This window comes from Malaclemys terrapin, chromosome 1 (assembly GCF_027887155.1).
Source record: "Malaclemys terrapin pileata isolate rMalTer1 chromosome 1, rMalTer1.hap1, whole genome shotgun sequence".
NCBI classification, from domain to species: domain Eukaryota; kingdom Metazoa; phylum Chordata; order Testudines; family Emydidae; genus Malaclemys; species Malaclemys terrapin.
The window spans coordinates 306,378,551-306,400,463 of NC_071505.1; the positions used below are offsets into that span (position 1 = coordinate 306,378,551).

General features: G+C 41.3%; 1 protein-coding gene across 1 annotated transcript in view; it reads left to right on the forward strand.

Annotated features, from left to right (window-relative positions):
- The first annotated feature begins 1,027 nt into the window (after positions 1–1,027).
- UBL3 (ubiquitin like 3) overlaps positions 1,028–21,913 on the forward strand; it is a 71,621-nt gene continuing 50,735 nt past the window's right edge. Inside the window, exon 1 of the mRNA XM_054015372.1 lies at positions 1,028–1,885. Within this exon, the coding sequence (XP_053871347.1) occupies positions 1,859–1,885 (27 nt within the window). The 5' untranslated portion in view covers positions 1,028–1,858. The remainder of the gene's footprint in view (positions 1,886–21,913) is intronic.

The window sequence follows — 21,913 nt, forward strand, 5'->3', positions numbered from 1 at the left end:
TGCTGTGGGTCCCATTGGAGCTTTTCACTGGAAGAACTAAACAGCTTAGAAAGAATGGTCCAGACTAGAAATGACTGATATTTCAGGCTAAAACAATCTAAGAATTGAGAAGTTCAAAGAAGAGCTGTGGCACCTGAGGCATGTGAACCTGTAGAATAAAGAAATAATTCTCTTCTACTCAGATGGAAAATGTACAGGAACAAAACATACAACCATATTTTGTAAATAATACCATCTGAAAGGGCTCCCAGTGGTACTCCAAGTAGCTGTAAAGTACGTTACAGCCCACCTCATGAAAACAGTGCAATTTATTTAATATTTACTTGGAAGTGTATAATATATAAAGAAAATGGGTGCATTGTTTGTGTCACCAAGGCATCTCAGGCACCCTTCATATCCGGCCTTTTTTCATGTCTTATTCTCACCCTGCATTGTAACACGTCATCACTTTCAGTGGCTGTCTCTTGGGTTGGTGCTTGGCCCCCAGGCCTGGGCCAAGCTCACAGAAGTTGCACTACGAACACTGAGTGAAATCCAGGCTGAGGACTTTGGAAAACTACATCTGCTTGTGGCCCCGCTGGGTCTGTAAGGAGTTCAGGGAATTGGGTGCCCTGGTAGTGCCAAGCTCTGCAAGTGGCCCAGCTTCCAGCCAGAGGCTTTGGAGAGCAGGGTGATCATTGGGACTGCAGCCCCTGCTGGCAGGGAGAGGCCCTTGGGAAGTGTGGGCCCCCCTGAGCCTGCAGCCCCCTGGCGAAATGTGGGCGAGGCGCCAGTCCCTGCTGGGCCCCTGTGTGCTCCCCCGTGACAACAAGGCCAGCGCAGCACGATGCCGCTCCCCAGGCCCAGCCCCGCCAGCGGCCCGTTGCCAGCCCTAGCAACCGTTGCTGAGGGAGGGCGGCGCTCGACTATCCGGCTGTTCGTTCCCGAGGCTTTCCCCGCTCCGCGGCCTACAATCCCCATGGTGCCCCGCGGGGGCTGCCGTACGTGACGCACGGGGGGGGCGGGGCTCGTCTCTCCCCTGCCGTGTCCCCTTCCTTCGGCTCGCTGGGCGCCATGTTGGCTTGAGAGGAAGATGACAGGCGGCGGCTGCGGGCGCGGGGCAGAGAGCGGATCGCAGTGAGACGGCCCCGGCCCACAGCGAGGCGAGACAGGGCAGCCAGCCCGGCACTGGGGTCCCCGCCGGGCCGCTGAGGGAGCCGTTGGAGGGGGGCCTGGGGAGGCGGCGGCGATGAGAGCAGAGACCTGAGGCTGCTGCGGGCTGGAGGCGGCTGCCGTTTAAATCCCCCTTGAGGCGCTGCCGCTCCCGGAGCGGTGTGGGGGAGGGCACCCCGGGCAGGGGAGAGACGCTGCCCTTCTCCCTCGCCCGCAGACACCGCGCAGGGTGGTCAGCCCCCGCCCCCGGCACCCTCCCCGCCTCCTGGGAGGACACAAACTTCAGCCGCTCGCTCCGGCCACCGGAAGGTCGCCCAGCCTGTCTGGGTCGCCCGCTTTAATGAGGAGGTGACTTGGGCGCAGAGCTATCCCGTGAATCATCCCGTCATTATCGGTCTGGGCTGGAAAAGGAAGAAAAACCCCCGCACGCAATTCATGTCACTGTAGAGCCCTGCCTGGTCCACCTGGCACCGCTGCTGCCGACAAGGATCTGCTGCCATCTCCGGGCTGCTGCTGTGCCCGCTGGAGACCGGCTCCTCTCGGATATTTCCCCCTCAACAAACAGCCTCCTCTCTGCATAGCAAACACTCACAGTAACATTGAACTTACTGCCGCCGAACCGCGCGCGGATCCCTTGCTGTGCGAGCTTGGGATTATTATTATTATTTTTTAAAGTTGTTTTAAACCACCAGAGTATACCAGCAAGATGTCCAGCAGTGTCCCAGCTGACATGGTAAGTACCATGCGCCTTATTTGTTGTCGTTACTACGGACCTTGGTTGACAGTCTGCTGGGCGTGTGTTTGGGAGATGAAGACGGAAAAAGAGAGGGGTTCCGCAAAGAGGGTTTGCAGAAAATGACAGTCCTATCACGTAACGAGGGGGACAAAAAGTTCTAGCCTCCCCCCCACCCCATACGTCCAGATGCTGCTTTGGTTTTTCGTAAGGGAATCGGGGAGCTGCAGTGTCGTCTTGTATGTAGTAAGGCAACTCGGAGAGGTAATCGTCCTTACCTACACTAGTGAAGCTGTATTGTTTAACTCTGTGAAGCATTTTGGATTATAATGTGTGAGGGAGATGCTATACAAAATAAAACTGTACCGGAAACCATTTGTGTCCAAACCATAGCATGTTGGAAAGCGTTTATCCCCCAGAACCAGCTGAAATTCGGTCCCATCCTCTCTTCTCCCCCCGCCGCCTCCCACCAACACTTTGGCATCTAGCATTGATAGGGAGGTAATCTCTTCACTTGATACACGTCAACAGGAAAAAACTCTCACATCTATTTACACAATAGGATCTCTTGTGTACTAGCTGCAATATTGACATTTTTCAAGGGCAGTTGTATTTCTTTTAGTGAACTGTACTTCGACCAGTATAGTTTTTTATTGAGCCCTCGTTGGACCTGCCAGATCAATACATTTAAAACCAGAAAGGTGTATATGTGGGCATATTCTGGTGCTTGGGGTGGGGGGAGGGAGTTCTTGCACTAGTCTTTCAGGTCTGCTAATTAATCTATTTGCAGCATGAATTTTCTGATGTTATATATTGAAAGAAGCTTTTTGAAAGAAGCTGTTAATATATTTGGATATGTTACCTCTTTATTCTTACAGCAAAACTCTTTTATATATCACTTCATTCTTCATATTTCAAGGTGATTGGTGGTGACTTTGTCTTACAGCAGAAGACATGTCCATGCTTCTGTCATCTGGTGTGAAATTTTGCCTTCATAACCTAGTACTGTGGAAAGAATGTAAAGATGGATAGCCCTTGTTTCAGGCATAGTAGATATGCAGTTAATGATGCATATTGGAATAGTGGTACCATTTGGGAGCTTACTTTCATTGTTTCTTGCAGAGAGTCATTTTGGCTGCTGTAGAAAAACTACATTTTTGCCAAAAAAAGGGAAGTATTAAAATAGCCATTGAAATTTTTAAAAATTATTTATGGGCTTTTTTTCTCTCTCAAATATATTCTGTATATTATGACTTGGAGGATGGGAGGACTGTTGTCTCTGAGTCTGAATCCTTTCCACTATAATTTTCAGTCATAATATTATTTAGTGTATGTTTCCTTCCAGGGTCTCCTTAGCCCTGAGGATACGCTGAATAGTCTTTCCACTTCCCCTCCCTGACTAATGCGTCATATCACAGCAAATCTTTCTTTAGCTGTGGAGGGCTGGATACAAATCCCTTAGCATTGCTTTTGAAATTGGCTGTAGGGGTCTCTAGGCAGCAACAAGAAGCATTCTTCTCTCCCCTTTCCATGAGCTGAGCAAATTGCCCCTCCACAGTACTCCTGGACCCTACCTACTTGGTAATCATCGTGCTGTCACTAGATTTCTTGTATTCACTAGACTCGATTTTATATCAATGTACACATTTAAATGATAGAAATAAAAATATTTTAGCTATTAAAAACTGTTCCATCTTTTAAAAGTAGTAATTATTCTGATGCCATATTGGTACTTGCTAGTTGTAAAATCTAGGCCTAAAGATATGCCATTTGTTCATAATCAAGAAGCTAGTTAGTAGTAGTGATTTTTTGGATATATAGGGATGAAATATCAAATAACATCAGTATCCATTCATTTTAACTGAGGGTATAAATTCATGCTGGCTTTTTTAGGACCATTTCGTTAGGTTTCTGCATTTTTTTTTAGCTGCAGTTGTCTTGTCTTAGAAGGCTTGTGGCATATACACTGTGGAAACTCGGGGTATTAAGTATAGATAAATTGTTAGAAGGAACATGGGGATAGTCATTCTTAGGGTTTGTCTACACTGGAACTTTACAGCGCTGCAACTTTCTCGCTCGGGTGTGAAAAAACACCGCGCTGAGCGCAGCAAGTTACAGCGCTGTAAAGCGCCAGTATAGACAGTGCACCAGCGCTGGTAGTCATGCCCCTCGTGGAGGTGGGGTTTTTTTTTTTTAGAGTGCTGGGAGAGCTCTCTCCCAATGCTCTGCCGCGACTACACAAGCCACGTTAGCGCTTTAACGTTGCCAGTGTAGACTAGCCCTTAGTCTCCTATTATCAACAACCTCTTCACTCCAAAAGCTCACATTTTCTAGTAATTGCTGTTTAAACTGATTGTTCCTAAAAGAGAAACATTTATCAGGCTGTCACCTTGTTTATGTTTGTATTTACTGTAGAGTCTTGCTAATTTGCATTTCCCTAATCCACCCACTCCATAATTTGTATGCACAAGCAGTGGTCTTTTCCCCAGTTCTCAAGGATTTAATAGTAGTCTAGAGAGATGTCATATTACTAAAATTCATCACATTTACAAAACCTGTTACAAAACACTGAAGTATTATAATAAATAATTAAAGCTAAACTATTTGTCAGATAAACGATTTAGTAGCTGCTTTTTATTATTTTAATTGCTACTTTGTAAAATGTAGTAATTTGCAATAGCTCTTCCTATCAGTGGAAATTAGCAATGTTCTGTGTGTGTGTATATTCTGAATTTATATACATCTATGAAAACTGTACAGAATTTTTTGGCTAGTACAGTATTTGAATATGCGCAAAGCTTTGACCTCTTTCTCTTCAGTCACATGTTTGATTGACTTGCTCTAGAATTAGTCTCTTTTTATGGGGCTAAACATTTCAACACATCAGTCCTAAGTGATTAACATACTAATTCTTTATCATTTGCATTCCATTAACAAAGTAGATTATGACACACCACATTCCAAACATTGTTTTATAAGTATGTGTTTCGCTACTGCGTAGCAATACATGCTACTTAAAGGTTAAGGCTCCAGTTCGTCAATGAAACCTGCTAGTGTTGACCTATGTGCCTGTGTGGCATTTCATCAACTTAATTAGGACTCTAGACATGTGTAGGGGTCAGTGGTAGCAGATTGTATTGCAGGACTAGAGCCTAATTTTGTTTGTTTGTTTTTTCTCATAGTTCCCTGTTGTAGTAAAAGAATATTGGGGGTGGCAGTGACCATAGGGATCACCTCTGACTATTTCAAACATTTTCACCAGAAAATTGGCCAGTTTTGCCATGCAGTAGTGGTTGGAAATAGATTGTAGATAACAGGTAATTCTTCTGTCCTAAGTGCAGGACTCTGCACTTGTCCTTGTTGAACCTCATCAGGCTTTTTTTGGCCCAATCCTCTAATTTGTCTAGGTCCCTCTGTATCTGATCCCTACCCTCTAGTGTATCTACCACACCTCCTAGTTTAGTGTCATCTGCAAACTTGCTGAGGGTGCAGTCCACGCCATCCTCCAGATCATTAATAAAGATATTAAACAAAACCGGCCCCAGGACCGACCCTTGGGGCACTCCACTTGAAACCGGCTGCCAACTAGACATGGAGCCATTGATCACTACCCGTTGAGCCTGACGATCTAGCCAGCTTTCTATCCACCTTACAGTCCATTCATCCAGCCCATACTTCCTTAACTTGGCGGCAAGAATATTGTGGGAGACCGTATCAAAAGCTTTGCTAAAGTCAAGGAATAACACATCCACTGCTTTCCCCTCATCCACAGAGCCAGTTATCTCATCATAGAAGGCAATTAGGTTAGTCAGGCACGACTTGCCCTTGGTGAATCCATGCTGACTGTTCCTGATCACTTTCCTCTCCTCTAAGTGTTTCATAATTGATTCCTTGAGGACCTGCTCCATGATTTTTCCAGGGACTGAGGTGAGGTTGACTGGCCTGTAGTTCCCCGGATCCTCCTCATTCCCTTTTTTAAAGATGGGCACTACATTAGCCTTTTTCCAGTCATCTGGGACCTCCCCCGATTGCCATGAGTTTTCAAAAAGTAATGGCTAATGGCTCTGCGGTCTCATCTGCCAACTCCTTTAGCACCCTCGGATGCAGCGCATCCGGCCCCATGGACTTGTGCACGTCCAGTTTTTCTAAATAGTCCCGAACCACTTCTTTCTCCACAGAGAGCTGGTCACCTTCTCCCCATATTGTGCTGCCCAATAAGTCTTTTAATAAGTCTATAATATATAACTAAACTATTGTTGTTTGTAAAGTAAATAAGGTTTTTAAAATGTTTAAGAAGCTTCATTTTAAATTTAAATTAAAATGCAGAGTCCCCCGGACCGGTGGGCAGGACCCCGGCAGTGTGAATGCCACTGAAAATCAGCTCACATGCCGCCTTCGGCACGCGTGCCATAGGTTGCCTACCCCTGACTTAGAGCATGAACAAGACTCTGTCACCTCTGCATATCCCGGGCCACGCTTTGCAAGTCTCCTGTGTTGTTAAGTCCCATACATTTCTCTCTCTGAGTAATGTTCGAGGGAAATATTCTTTTTGTTGACCCCTTTTGCATGGGCACCATGTAAACAACAAAACATTTTAAAATTAAGAATTTATAGACTATATTAAATTATTTTATACCGTCTGTTCGAGTCCATATACTAAGACTTGAGCAAAAGACATTATGGTGTGTGGAATGCCTATTTTTAGTAAAACGTAATTAGCATCTCTCCTGCTAGACACAAGTCAGGTGCTTTTCGGGCAGAAACCCTATAATCTAAGTGGGTAATGAGGACAGTGGACAAAAGAAGGGAAACAACAACAACAACAAAAACCTTACTCCAAACTTATTCCAAAGTTTTTGAAGGGGTTTATATGTGTGCCTGTACAAGCTATTTCAGGAAGTTAAAAGTAGGGAGAAGGTGGATGGCCTAGTGTATACTGGCACTTGTGAAGTGTGATTTCATGAGAGACTTGATGGAGAAAACCAGACAGGGATATGGCCTCAGGCAGATGGGGCAGCCTGAAAGAAGGTGCAGTAGGAGAGTGGAAGAAGAACCTGAAGAAGTAGTTGTGTTGCAGTTAAGTTTCAGTATCCATCAACCAGTTTAAAAAAATTCTAAATATAAGAATACTCAAGGAGAATATCAACATAATATATTGGAAATAAAGTAGCTAAACATATTTGATTTTATTCACAGCATTTCATTCATGGGGACAGAATTCAAAAAGTGGTGCATCTTTGTCTTCTTACCTTATTTATTTTAGTTACCCTTCCTCCTTTTACTTTTCGTAGGCTTTGTGACAGAATCTGAAATAACTTTTCTTATTTGTTAAACTGATTAGATATCAAGTTGACTGTGTTAACTTTATCAAGGAGAGCTTGAGGGAGTGACTAATAAATGCTAAAATGTTATTTCTGTGCATTTTACATCCCCTTCTCCAGTCTGAAGAGTTTAAATATTTATTCATGGTATACTATGTTCTGTATTTAATTGTAATACATTATCCAGTTTGCAGCCAGGAAGCATTTGGGTAGTCTTTCTTTCCTGATACAGAAGAGTGAAACAGATCATAGTGTATCATTTCCTGTGTTATTGTCGTCTTCCTTTTTTTACTGCCTCCCTGCCCCCCTTTTTTTGTTTGTGTGTGTGTGTGAGGGGGGGATGTAGGAGGGGATCAGGATGAAGAAAGCTCCTTTTCTGACTCCCTATATGTTGAACCAGGGTATGTAACATATTGCAGTGCTGCTTTTACAGGGACAAGATATTTCTCCCTGCCTGTCTTCTCACACTCTCCTGTTACCTGCAGCTGTGATCAGGGCCAAACATACTCAAAGCTGATGTCACATATATATTAAGCAACCTCTAAAATTATTTGAAAATATTCATACATTCCCACCGCCCAACAAACAAAACAGAACAACCCATGTATCTAACCAGGTGTACCAATCATTATTGTGATCATTCGTTTGTATACAAGGCATTGTGTACTCCGTGGCAGAATAGGAGCAAATTCCACAGTACCCATCCATAACTTTTAGGCAGTGTTAATTTACTCTTTTGCAATAAAATGCCCCATATCTTATTCCCGTACACAAACACAGATCTGTCTCTCATAGTTGAAAATACTCAGATGTAAAATTTGTCAATAGTTATTTTTGAAGATGAGGTTTTTTTGCCATTCTCTCCAGGTGGCCCAGCTCCTCTCCCTGGGCCTTGGCTCCTATGTTGTTGTTCAAGTTGTTTGGCACAGAACTTGCTTCCACCATTGTGCAAGGAACTGACAGGGCTTATAGTCTGCTTCACTGGGACATTTCCTCCTGGCCTTGGCTGCTGTACTGTTTTCCAGGCAAGCTAAGTCATGAGCCTGTTTTCTGGTTCCCCCTGTTTCCTGGCTGCAAGCTGGACTCCAGTTCTTGCTCTCCAGCTCCCCGTTGTCTAGTTCCATGAAACAGCGCAGGGAGCACACACTAGAATCCAATTAATTTCCCATTTTGGGAATGCTGGGGAGCCAGAGGCAACTGCTGGTAGGTCCTGGAAAGACTGAGAGACGGAAAACAAAAGCTGGGCACCTGGCTGTAGCAAAATGATGAATTCTACAGCAACAAATGTTGAATTTTGTATCTCAAAAAATAGCCAAATTCTGCAGCTCTGGAGTCCACAGGGCTCTGGGCTGTTGTTTTAGTCTCTGTGCAAACTCAGGCAGGTAACAGTGTTGATGCTTTCAAGGTTTTTTCCATGATCACTATGATATATAAAGCTTAGATTCTGGAGCACAGCTCTGTGAAAGCAGTGAAATCTGAGGCTATGGAATGTGGAATACGTGGGGCCTACTTGAATATACACTTATATCTAAATTTTGTCTGTTGCTATGTTTAAATAAGTTTTAGAGTGTAAGGTTTGAGGGCTGGAACTATTTTTTCATATTTGCTTGTACAGTGCACAGCACAATGGTATTCCAGTCCTGTCTGCACCCATTGAGCACTACTGTAAGATAAATGCTAGAAATAATTTGGAGAAACAGTGGAACTGACTATATGCAAAGTGCTGTCAAATACACAAAGTAAATCTGAAAAAATAGTGATGTTGCAACGACAACAACAAAAATCCCAAATCCCAAAAATAAAACCTGCTTTTCCCCACAGAGAAACCCAGCCCCTGGGTCTTAGAGAATTTTTTCTATTTTTTTTTTTAAACTTCTAACCTTCTTTCTCACTCTGAAGAATTTACATTATTCTTGGGAGGGTGGTCTTGCAAGATTCTAGACACTTCTGGAAAGTTCTGGGTAATCTTGATGGTTCTGTATATAGCTGGTTGGCTCATCTTATTTTTCAGTCTTCTATCTGCATGATTGCATTCACTAGATATTGGCTATTTATTCTAAATTTAGTAACCGTGAAAACTTTTGATTCCATCATTGTCATCTAATCCTAGCCATGATGCTGACTTAAATCTAAATTTCAGACCTTTTAGCATGTCTTCAGCTTTGTTTTGGAGTAGTCTCTGGTTTTGGCAGCCAAAAATTGGCAAAGAGCAATCTATGACTATGCTATAACAACAACTTGCATTTGATAGGAGTTGCAACCTCTTAGTATGCTAACCACCTCCAGGTTAGCACAAAATGAGCAATTTAAAGAAATGGCTGAAGCATTTTGGCCTGGATATACTTCCCCAGACAAATTTAAAATGACAGGTCCACCACTAGATGCTGCTTGTGATGAAAATGAAGAAATAGTGAAGGAAAAAATTAAAGAACGAACACTTAAACTTGTAAGGATTGTTGGTCAAATATGAGAAAATTCCTGAAATTGTCTCTATGCAGCCAAATGCATTCCTAGTTAATGCTATTGATTCTACATCAGAAAAGAAAATTTGGAGAATAATATTGCCGAAGGGGCCTTCCAAGAATGTTGGTAAAATTGAGCCAAGGATATCTTTATTTGTTATGCCAATGGAAAAAAGATGAGACCTTCTCTGTTGTAGTAATTCTAAACTTCTGATGTATAAGTCTTCAGAAATATTTAAACCTTGTTAAAGAAGTAACGTCGAACCGTCCTAAAGCATGGAGTGAAAATTCAAATATTCTTTGACAGCCAATGTCAGTTTCAGGGTTGGTTGGGTGGTTGGTTGATTGACAGACAGAAGAGGATTGATATGCTCTAGTTTGACAATTGCAGTCAGTGGAATCCATTGGCAGGTTCTCTCTAAACTTGCATCAAGTAATCATCATAGATGTGTTTGAAATTTGCACTAAAAAAGAAGAGGGCGTTGATCAAAACATACTATAAATTTTCTCCAAAAAGAGTCTCCACAGAGAGCCACTAAACTTATAAAATCATCTGAAAGAGGAGGGAACTTGACACATTGTCCCTCGGTCCATGCCACTTCCAGCAGCTCCCGTTGGCCTGGAGCAGCGAACCGCGGCCACTGGGAGCCGCGATCGGCCGAACCTGCGGACGCGGCAGGTACACAAACCGGCCCGGCCCGCTAGGGGCTTTCCCTGCACAAGCGGCGGAACAAGTTTGGGAACCACTGAGTTAATCAATTATGCCTTTCAGAGCTGTGGTATAACTTTAAGATGCTGATGGTGTTTTGATTAGTTATCCAACAGTACCTATTTCCATGTTACCCTAATGAACCATCAACAGAGCACTTCAGTTACTTTAGAACTGTGGCATTTATTTAAAAAAAAAAAAAAAAAAAAAAAGGTTTATACTTTCCAAAGGAGCTTAAGTACCAGGTTATATTGGCTCAGATATTCTTTTTGTAGCATTATGTATTGTATCATGAGTGACTGAGAATGGCTAATAATGAGCTATATAGTATCAAAAAGGTTTAAAATACTGGATGTAATAGGTTTTATTACACATCAGTACTTGGATTGGCCGGTGGCATGAATGTGACTATGTTTGGAATAATTTTCAGTGACTTTAGTTGATGTACAGTGTACTAATAAGGGTTGAAGTTTGTATGTCATCTTGGTGCTATACATTTTTAATTTTAGTCTTTACAAAGAAGAATTATGCAGAGTAATTAATAGCTGTTGTGAAATCAGGGTGGATAAAAATCAATGATTTAAAAAAACCCCAAAAACTGTTTTTTGGTGGTTTTTTTAATTGAAATTGGATCTTTTGGATTTTTTTGATAAAATGCATCCAGCAATCATCCTTCCATAATGCCAACTATAATAAACTTCAGAGCTAAGGATGAACCATTCAAGAAATATATGTTTGCTGGTGATGTTTTAAAGAAAGTCATATCAGTGAACTGGTGAAAGTCACTTAAACACTTGGATTCAGAGACTGTTGAAGTGATAATTTCACTTTTAACAGCAGTAGCTTCTTCTGCCGGTGCAGAAAGAATATATTCTTCCTTTGGACTAATTCATTCCAATTGAGAAATGGTTTGGGACCTGAAAAAGCAGGAAAGCTTGTTTTTCTCTTCCAGATTATGAATAAACAGGGAAATGAAGGTGAATACGACTGAGTTTGCTGCAGAACCTAATATTTTAAGTTTCTCATGTTGACCTGGCTGACATAGTCGATTTAATTTTTGTTTTTTTAAATAAATAATATAACTATTTTAGTTTAAAAGAATTTTTACAAAAAACAAACCAGATTTTAAAAAACTTGAATGTTTAACTGAATTCAAAAATTCATATGCTTATTTTGTTAAAATATTATATGTTTGCTGTTGAAGAAAAAAATCCAGAATACATAACATTGTTGTTTTAGTTATATAAAACAATTTAAATGTCTGTCTGGTGATGTTCTCTTCCTAATACAGCATGGCAAAAAATTCTCCAGATATTAATGATTAACCTGTTGAATTGGAGATATTTATGATGTCACTGGGAGGTGAACTATCTGCTTCCATTACCTTTGGTAAATGAAATAACCAATCATTCATTTTCTGATATAACTGTAAAACTAATCTGAAAAGTTTTCAAAATAAATCACTTAAAAAATGTATAGTGTGTACCTTCTAAAAATGAAACCTACTTCTATCTCTGAATTGTGAAGAATAAGTATTAAGGTTATAACAACCAACAAGAATGCACTTTTATGTAGAAATCCATGATTAAATTGAGTCTTCCTGACTAGTAATTTAAATCATGATTTAAATCAATTTGATTTAAATCAAATCCACCCTGTGTAAAACATAATAAAGCAAATATAATTTTCATTTGTGAAAACTGAATTATTGATGTAAATGGACACATAATTACATTTCTTATTGGACTTACATAGTTATGCATGTTGTCTTAATCTTTACAGTTTAAGGTAAATCATTATATGGGGACTTGTCTGTATTTGTATATATGATATTTATATGCAGCTTTTCTTTTTTTTTCTTTTTACACCAATACCAAGACTAGCTGCAAAAATATTTCAAATTTTGATTAATCAAGTTTTTTTAATGAGAAAGGTAGACAATTGTGAACTCTTTTTAGCTTGCTAATAATGAAAATATTGGAACAGAATTGAAAATATGTAAAAGAATTGGTGACTCTACGGTTGTATTGCAACAGGCGAGCTGGTAATATTACTACCTATGTACCTAAAATGAAAGTACTTTTACATGCTATTTGCAGTCATTCTCTGAAAAAAGAACAGTATATTATTATAGGTAGGGCTGGTAGTGCTGTCTGTTACTAAGGTTACCTGATACTTCCCATTTTGTTCAGTTGCTTATAACTTTACTACCATGTTTGCCTTAGGCTTCGTATTTTTATGGAAAACTTCAGCCAAAACAATTAAGCCATTTCAGAGAACTAGGTTAGAAAAAAAATGTTTTGACCATGTTAAAAAATTCCAGTAATCTTCTTTTTTGAAAACCACTAGTGCCCCCATGCTTTGGAGCAGGGATTTGAAATTTTGGCAGGGAGTTGACCTTTGTGTCAGTGATGTGCCTTTGCCATCCCTGTAAAAATCCACCCAAATTTGGCATGCTCAGTACAGATTTAATAGCGCTTGGCAGCTAAATTCTTCAAAGATTCCATCCACACCAAGCATGCTGTAGTCCAGGTTTGCAGCAACCCAGAATCTTCTTAGTTCAGGTACTATATCTTTGCTATCTCTTTACTTTTATAAAGACAACCTGCCCTATACATGGATTATAGGCTGATCACTGATCAGTCCTTCTATCTGCATGTATGTTATTTTGTGTGTGCTTGATTATATAAATTGGGTTCGAAGTTGTAAAAGTGTGGGACTAAGAATTCTGGGTAGAGCTGAGCCAGCCATAGGCAAGTTTGGTACTTACAGACTTTCTCAGTTGGTTCTGCCACTTCACATTAGTCCGACCTTCAACACTTTTGCTAGTCTTGGGCATCTTCTGAGCAGAGACAGACAATTGTGACCAGTTACTGTATGTAGTAGCTTTATGATTATAATAACCCACCATTTGGGATTAGGTTGAAATCAACTAATTTGTTTAATTTGTGACCTGAATGAGATCTATATTTTGACCTTTCATCTCTGAAGATGTGCAGGCATTAACCAACTACCCTTCATAGCCATGGCGTATATTTTTCAATATTAAAAGCCCATAAAATCCTAAACCAATTAGGTCTTTATTGATGATAAATCTGCCATTAGGAGATGTTCATTTTCCCCTTAGCTCCCCCATCCTAAAAATTTAGATTATGATCATACAAATGTCCTATTTTTCAGTGTATGAAAACAACTGAAAGGAAAAATGCTAAAATTCATAGACATGAGAGAGGAAAGGAAGAGTAGTAACCATAAAGAGTAATTTCTGGATGGTTGTGTGTGGTGGACTGTTTGTATATATTTTTGGCCCTTTTTATCCTTTTTAATACTGAAGATACTTTCAAATACCTTGTCATGTCTGAGCAGCAATGAGCTCTATGTCAGTGACTCTCAACCTTTCCAGACTACTGTACCCCTTTCAGGAGTTTGATTTGTCTGGTGTACCCCCAAGTTTTACCTCACTTAAAAACTACTTGCTTATAAAATCAGACAAGTGTCAGAGCACACTATTACTGAAAAATTGCTTACTTTCTTGATTTTTACCATAAAATTATAAAATCAATTAGGATATAAATATTGTACTTACATGTCAGTGTATAGCATATAGAGTAGTATAAACAAGTCATTGTATGAAATTTTAGTTTCTACTGACATCGCTAGTGCTTTTTATGTAGCCTTTGTTAAATATCTAAACGAGTTGATGTACCCTCTGGAAGTACACATCTGCGTACCCCCAGGGGTATACATACCCCTGGTTGAGAACCTCTTTCCTGTGTTATTGAATGGGTATACTTGGCTCTGCCTCAGCATGGGGGAGATGGATTTAATGACCTCTCAAGGTCCCTTCCAGCCCTACATTTCTATGATTCTATGAAAGACTGAAAATAAAACATTACAGATGTTACTGCACCCGGAGTTTTTGTTTTGTTTTTTTGCACTGAGTAGATATTTTATAATAAAATACTGAAACGTGTTCTAAGAAATATGGTACTTCTCCCCCCCCCCCCCCCCCCAGGAGAACCAAGATTACTATTTATAACTTCTATCCCTGAAGATCAGTTCAGGTTTGCTGTTATATAGGGGAAATTGGGAGGTCCTCCTGTAGTTAAGATTGCATAGTAGTTGTTATAACCCAATATTTGTATTGTGGCTCATAGCAAGTATATGTTATTCATACAATTCTTGAGAGTTACACAAGTATTTTAAAAATTGAAATTTATATCTTGAAATAAAGGCAAGGCTACCTACTCTCTGCCTGTTAACTTTGGGGGTAAAGCCAGTTGGCTGTTTTTAGCAGTACAGTGGGTACTCTGTTAGGAACAGTAATAGCCAGCTTCAGAGTGTCTGAAACTCTGAATGTCGGCCAACCAGCCATAGAATTGTAGGACTGGAGGGGACCTTGAGTGGTCTTCTAGTCCAGTCCCCTGCACTCAAGGCAGGACTAGTTTTATCTAGACGATCAATGACAGGTGTTTGTCTAACCTGCTCTTAAAATTTTCCAATGACAGAGATTCCACAACCTCCCTAGGCAATTTATTCCAGTGCTTAATTACCCTGGTAGTTAAGAAGTTTTTCCTTATGTCCAACCTAAACCACGCTTGATGCAATTTAAGCCCATTGTTTTTTCTCCTATCCTGAGAGGTTAAAGAGAACAATTTTTCTCCCCCCTCCTTGTAAGAACCTTTTATGTACCTGAAAACTGTTATCATGTCCCCCCTCAGTCTTTTCTTCTCCAGACTAAACAAATCTAATTATTTCAATCTTCCTTCATAGATCACGTTTTGTAGATCTTTAATAATTTTTGTTGCTCTCCTCTGGATTTTTTCCTCATTTGTCCACATCTTTCCTGAAATATGGCTCCTAGAACTAGACACAATACCAGTTGAGGCCTAATCAGCATGGAGTACAGCGGAAGAATTACTTCTCGTGTCTTGCTTACAACACTCCTGTTAATACATCCCAGAATGATGTTTGGTTTTTTTTGCAACAGTGTTGTACTGTTGACTCATCTTTAGCTTATGATCCACTATGACTAAGACTGTGAGTTTGTCATGAAGGTCACGGAAGTCATGGATTCTGTGACTTCTGCAGTGGCTGGTGCAGCTCGCCCGGGTGCCGCCTGAGCAATTCAGTCAGCCCCTGAGCCAACCGCACCTGCCACTGCTTGGGCAGTCTTGGGCCACTGTGTCCCTTCCCTCCAGCAGCAACAGGAGTTTGGGTGTGGGAGAGGGCTCTGGGCTGAGGGTTGGGGTGAGGGTTCTGGGCAGTGCTTACCTCGGGGGGTGGGGGCTCCCTGGAAGTAGCTACATCCCTCAGCTCCTAGGTGGAGGTGTGGCTGTGCGCTGCCTCCTCCTGAAGGCCCTGCCCCTGCAGCTCCGATTGCCTTGGTTCCTATCCAATAAGAGCTGTGGAGCCAGCGCGCAGGGCGGAGGCAGCGCGCAAAACCCCCTGGCAGTGCCTCCGCCTAGGAGCCGAGGGAGAGGGATGTTGCTGCTTCCGGGGAGGCACGAAGCCGCGTAGGGAGCCTGCCACCCCTGCCAATTCCCCCTGCCCAGCACCAGCGGGGGTTCCGGGCCGCGTGCCCCCGGAGCCGCCCCCCCCAGCACCCATGGCTCTCCCCAGCACCTGCAGCAACCCCAGGCCCCCCCCTGCACCCCTCCCCCGATTTAGTCAGACGTATATAGTACAAGTCATGGACAGGTGGTGGATGGACAATTTAGCACCAAATTACAAAAATGTAACAGATTTTACCATGTTGAGTAAAATGGTTAAGTTCTGAACCTTGGTGGAAAATATATTAAAAGTACCAGGAGTTTAAGCATAATGTCAATCAGAATTTTAGGGGAATGTTGTTTATTATGCATGTCTTTATAAACTACTACAGTTTGCAATACTGTTTAATTTCTTGTAATGTATTTTTTCTGTGCCAAAGATGGAATTGGTAAACTGTTATCTTGTTACTTTAGTTATATCAAAAATAAGGTTCAAGGCAGCAGTTACAGAAACTGTGCTAAAAGGCTAAGAATACAGATTGTGACATTTTATGTGGAATGTCACTCTAAGGGCTGTTGGCTTAGTATTGTTTCTGTTTTATTGTTGATCACTTTGATATCTATTTTCTAGAAATGGAACCATTATTGTAAAGGGCTTTATGGCACCTGAAATTTATGTAAAGTGAATTGCAGCAATACTGAAGCCCACTACTCTAGCTAGTAGATTTTCAAGCCCTAGAATACATTACGTAAAAGAGATGATACTTCTATTTCTATTCTACTAAAGAAAATATAATGGATATAAAATACAACAAGGTAATATATAATATGTATAAGACAATTCGCTGTCCCGTCACTTAAAAGGCAGCCCCTATCAGGGTGGAATATGACTGTGTTGCTGGAATAGAATGGCTACCTGGCGTTGTTGGGTTTTTTCTGTTTTTGGATGGAGGTGGAGGTGAAGGAATGTAATATTAAAAGCAATTAAGTCTTCCATTTTGGTATGCATTTCTTCAAACTGTACCCAAAAACCTGACAATGACATGGTGGATCACCATGAAGTCCAAAGAGTTTTTAAATTTGATATTGTGCTAGTGGAGATAAGATTTTTATATTGTGATTTATAAAGGCGAGGAGCTGTGTGTTACTCCCTTAAATCCTCTAAAAAATCCCAGTCTTGGCTTACTTTTGCATACAATTTTTAATTTGTAAAAAGTAAAAGTAAATGGTAAATTTCTAGAGACCTTTGACTGCATCTATTAAATACACATTACCACTTCTGAGATTCGCTCAGTAAGAGAAGCTGGGAAAAGACAGCGAAAATAGCATTTGATAGTAAAATGCTCGCTTGCATCAACAGATACAAACTTGTGTAATGAAGTACGTAGCTCTAATTTGTTATTGATTGCCACCAAAAAGCTAGCTGTTGAAAACATATTTGGTTGGCAACTAGGTCCTGTTGAACTGGCAGACCACATTGCAAGTGGGCATGATACTGCCCTACCAGATGAGCATTAGTGAAGGCATGCTAGAGAACTAATACTCCTGAGGGCATTCTGCGCCAAAATATTGTAATTCTATGCACAAGATTTTAAAATTCTGCAAATTGTACTTGTCAGATAAATGTGGAGGCTCCAGCATGGTATTGGGGAACACAGGCCACTGGCTGCACAGAGATGGGAGATCACTGTGTAGCTGCTTCCCCCTTCCCCACCCCCCCGGGGACACAGACTCAGCGTTGAGGCTGCATCCAACCTGACACAGTGCAAGGGCTGGGCCTGCCCCTCCATGCCAAATGTACGAGGTGTGGGAGACAGGCTCAGCAAGACAGGATCCAAATGTGGAGGGGCTTAGTGTGGGGGGATCCAGATGTGGGTTGAGAGGGTTCTGTGCGGGGCAATCGTTGTGGGTGGCTCAGTGGGGGATCCGGGTGTGGAGGTGATCTGGCTGCACAGGGGCTTGTTGAGGGGTTCTGTGTGCAATGGTAATTGGACTCTGCAGCGAGGTCCAGGCAAAGGTGGTTGGGGCTTAGTGTGTGTGGGGGAGATAGGGCTCAGCGGGGGGGCGGGGTTCTAGGTTTGGGGGCTCAGTAGGCGGTCCAGATGCTGGGGGAGTGGGGATTTAGGTGCAACTGGTTGGGGCTCAGTTGGGTGGGGGTTCTGAGTGTAGGGGGGTGAGGCTCAGCAGGAGGGTCTGGGTATGAGGGGGTCTGGATGCATGGGGGTTGGGTGGATGGGGGAACAGCTCCTTGTACAGGGATCCCTCCCCATGCAGCTGAGGAGCAATGGGTGCAGGAAGCAGGGCAGATGGGGAGTTTGTAGAGCTTCCTGCAGTCGGGGGAGAAATCTGGAGGTGGGTCTGACCCGGATGGCATGCAGGGGAAGAGGAAGTCCCATCCTCACCAGCCCAGCCCAGATTAGCAGCTAAACTCTGTGCAGGGTAGGAACCACCAACCGGGTATTCCCCAGTCCCGCCTCCTGCCCCACAGTGATTTATCTCTCTGCTGGCTGCCCTGGGCACCCGAAACATATTGCTGGGGAGGGTGGCATGACCGCTCTTGTGGCTTCCCTTTGCTTCCCCGCCAGAAAGTCATTTTTCTGTGGGGAAGCAAAGAAATCTGCAGGGGACATAAATTCTGTGCATGCTCAGAGGTGCAGAATTCCCTCAGGAGTAAATACTGCATAAACTTTGAGTTTGATTATTGGGATATATATTTCAGCTCAGGAATATTGAAATGATATCCTATGTAGAGTATTCCTATCCAGAATTAGGTGGATAGGCCATTGCTTCTCCAGCTCAGATGGATTAAATCCATAAATACTGTAGCCTCCTATATGCTTGCAAAGTGACTTTTAGATTCTGGTGAATACGGTAGGTTTTTGTAGAGGAATGAGAGTCCCTTTGTGTGTTAATTTAACCAATAGCTCTTTTCTTGCACCTTTTAAGGAATTTATAAAAACTTGGTATGCTTTCAATACAGCATATAAATAGATGTTTTTTTTATCTACTCTGAAGGGATTATGAATTTTACTAAATGATCCATTATGGGAATGGTAACGGTCTCATGGCTCACTTTCAGATGTTAGAAAAGAACTGGGAGTTAACATTTACAGATTGGAGTAGTGTGGAGTAAAATATACAATATTAATCAGCTAGGAAGCAATTTGTATGTGACTTATTTTGATACATAATTAAATTGATGTGGGATTAAGGGGAGGTGTGTGTGTGTTTATTTCAACTCACATTTAACTATTTGACTTAGCAATGAAAAATTGTGTAAACATGAATACCACACCTCTATATCATGGACGTGATACTTGAGGTGCTTGAAACATTTCCTCTGCTACACTCTTTTCCTTTGATCTGTGCTTTCATCTCTTTCCACTTAAGTTTGGAGCTGCTCCATGGAGTCTATCCATGCTTAGAAATGTATGTTTTAAAATACTTTTATGTATTGTATGAGATTTACAATTATTTCTGCTGAATGCAAATCTGCTTATATTAAGAGCAAGATGTATGGAGTTTAAAGGTGCCTTGTAAACATTTTATTGTAAATCACAATGTTTGGATTATAGTATGTTATGAATGCCCCAAATAAAGAGGACAAGAAGTATATCAGCACACTTATAATTACTTCCACTGACCTCTTTTTGATGTCAACATAACAAAGATTCTGTCACCCAGATGCAAAGGCTGGTTTAGGCTTAAGATGCGATGACCTGGTTTGTGCTACTCTGGTGATGTCCTAAAGGCTGTTGAACAGTGCTGAAGACTGGTGCATGTCAAGGGGCAAATACATTAACTTTCCCCAGTATTGTATATTTTAAAAGTTAGGAAACATTGTTATACTGTAGCACTCGAGATTAATATTGAAGACTTAAAAACACCATGCAACATTGAATGGAGATGGCGGCACTTGTCTTATCTTCATAATAATCAGGTTTCAGTCCCTGGTGTATGGCTTGATAGGTGTGGCATCACCACCAGAATGAATGCTGGGGTATCATGAAGCTGGACAATGGGATCCATGGATGGAGTGAATGTGGAAAGTCAGCCTGTCAGATCTGAATAAGCAGTGTCCTGACATGCCCCTTTACCTTTTTTACTTGAGGCATAAGAAAATAACCCTGAAGTTTTATTTTTTTAATTTGCAAATTCTTTCTGTTGCTGGAAACTGATAGGTAGTAACACTCAGGGTAGGAGATACTCTCTACAAATGTACTTATCACATATTCTTATGTTCAGTAGAATTCTAAATTGTAGTAAGATGAAGGACTATTTAAATATACATTTCAGCTGAACATGGTAAAAGATTATGTGAAGAGACAGAAGCGAAGCCCAGTTTCATAACCTGTGCCACCATCTGTTAACTACACTACAAGCTTATGTTTCCTTTTGGAAGGGGTTTAGCCAGCTGTCAATTTTGGACTGCTGACTGGATAAGGGTATGCATTTAAGAACAACACAGGACTCACAGGAGGCTTTCTGTGAGTTGACAAAAAGCTTTTTCTGTTTTGATCTGAAATCCCTTTAATTTGTCTATGCTTTTTTTATATTCAGTCTTTGCACAAATAAGAGGAATGTATTTGAAAGTTTTCCTCTGCTGCGCTCCCTTCCTCTGGTCTATGCTTTCATCTTCTCCCACTAGTTTTCAAACTGCTCCACAGAGGGACTACCCATGCTTAGAGATGTACATTCCTCCTGAATTCTTTGTGAGGTATGTTGATGTGTTTTGTAGCTATAACTCAGAGTGCATTCGAATTCTATTGTCATGTAACCCAAGTAACATTTAGGTCAGTGGTTTTCAAACTTTTTAGGCTGTGTACCCCTTTCCAAATAATGTAGTCTACCACATACCCCCATTTGAGATAAGGTCATAATATATCTATGGTTAGATTGCCAAGTCTTACTAAATAAAATGTGTTGTCTCATGCATCCCCTGATGAGAGCTTGGGTACCCCATATTGAAAACCACTGATTTAGGTAATCTGTCTGACATTCTCCTTTCTTTCTGATCCATTGAGGTGATGCAGCTTTTTGTAACTTTTAGCTAAGAGATAGCTGTGTCATTGTTTTAATTAGAGCCGTACAAATACTGATTTTTTTTTGGTTCTCTGGCATTTAAAAAAAAAAAAGTCATTTTGGGTCGATCCCAGCCAACATTTTTCAGACTTCTTGGCAAATTGAAATTCACTTTGTAGAAAAAATGTTAATTGGGCCAGAGAGAGAGAGAGAGAGAGAGAATGTCTTTGTAGGTAAGTGGTTTGGACAGTCACCTGGGAGAGGGGATAAGAGTCTCTTCTCCAATGAATATTCAGGTATTTTATGCAAAGTGCAGTAGGTTTCAAAAGGAGATCTTGAGAGAGAGACACCCAGACTACCCTATAGGTTAATGGTTAGGGCAAGTTTCCATCCTAGAAAAGGGAATCAAACCTGAGTCTCCAACATCCCAGGTGAGTGCCCTGACTACCAAGCTATTTGGTGTAAGGGGCAGGGGCAAAACTCCTCTTCCTCCAGTTTAGGTTTTCCTTCATTTACTTGTTCCTGGCTCTGTGCAGGTGGCTGGACTCGAGGTCCCTTCCAGCCCTATGATTTTGTGAATGGGGCAAATGTCCCCTTGTGAATCTAACCCCCAAAATCGAAACATTTAGATAATGCTGAAATGAACGTTTAGTCGTTTCTGAATCTTTTTCTCTTCTTTTTTTGACCGAAACAATTTGTCAAAATCAACATGAATTCATGAAATTTTTCAGTTAACCCAAATCTGTGTTTTCTGCCCCTTTCAAAAGTTTCAGGCAAAATTTTTTGACCAACTTTGGTTGTAATACAGACTAGTGATGTTTTATTGAAAATATACTTATTGAATGTTTACTTTGTTTAATTGCAGGGTTATAAACTCTCTAGCATTGACAAACTGAAACTGGCAGATATATTTAAGTATTGTAGCTATTGCAATTGATAAGCAACATATTGGGGTGTTGAGATGAAGAGAACATTAGATATTAATTCTGCAAAAAGACAGACAGTACATTGTTATTGTAGGT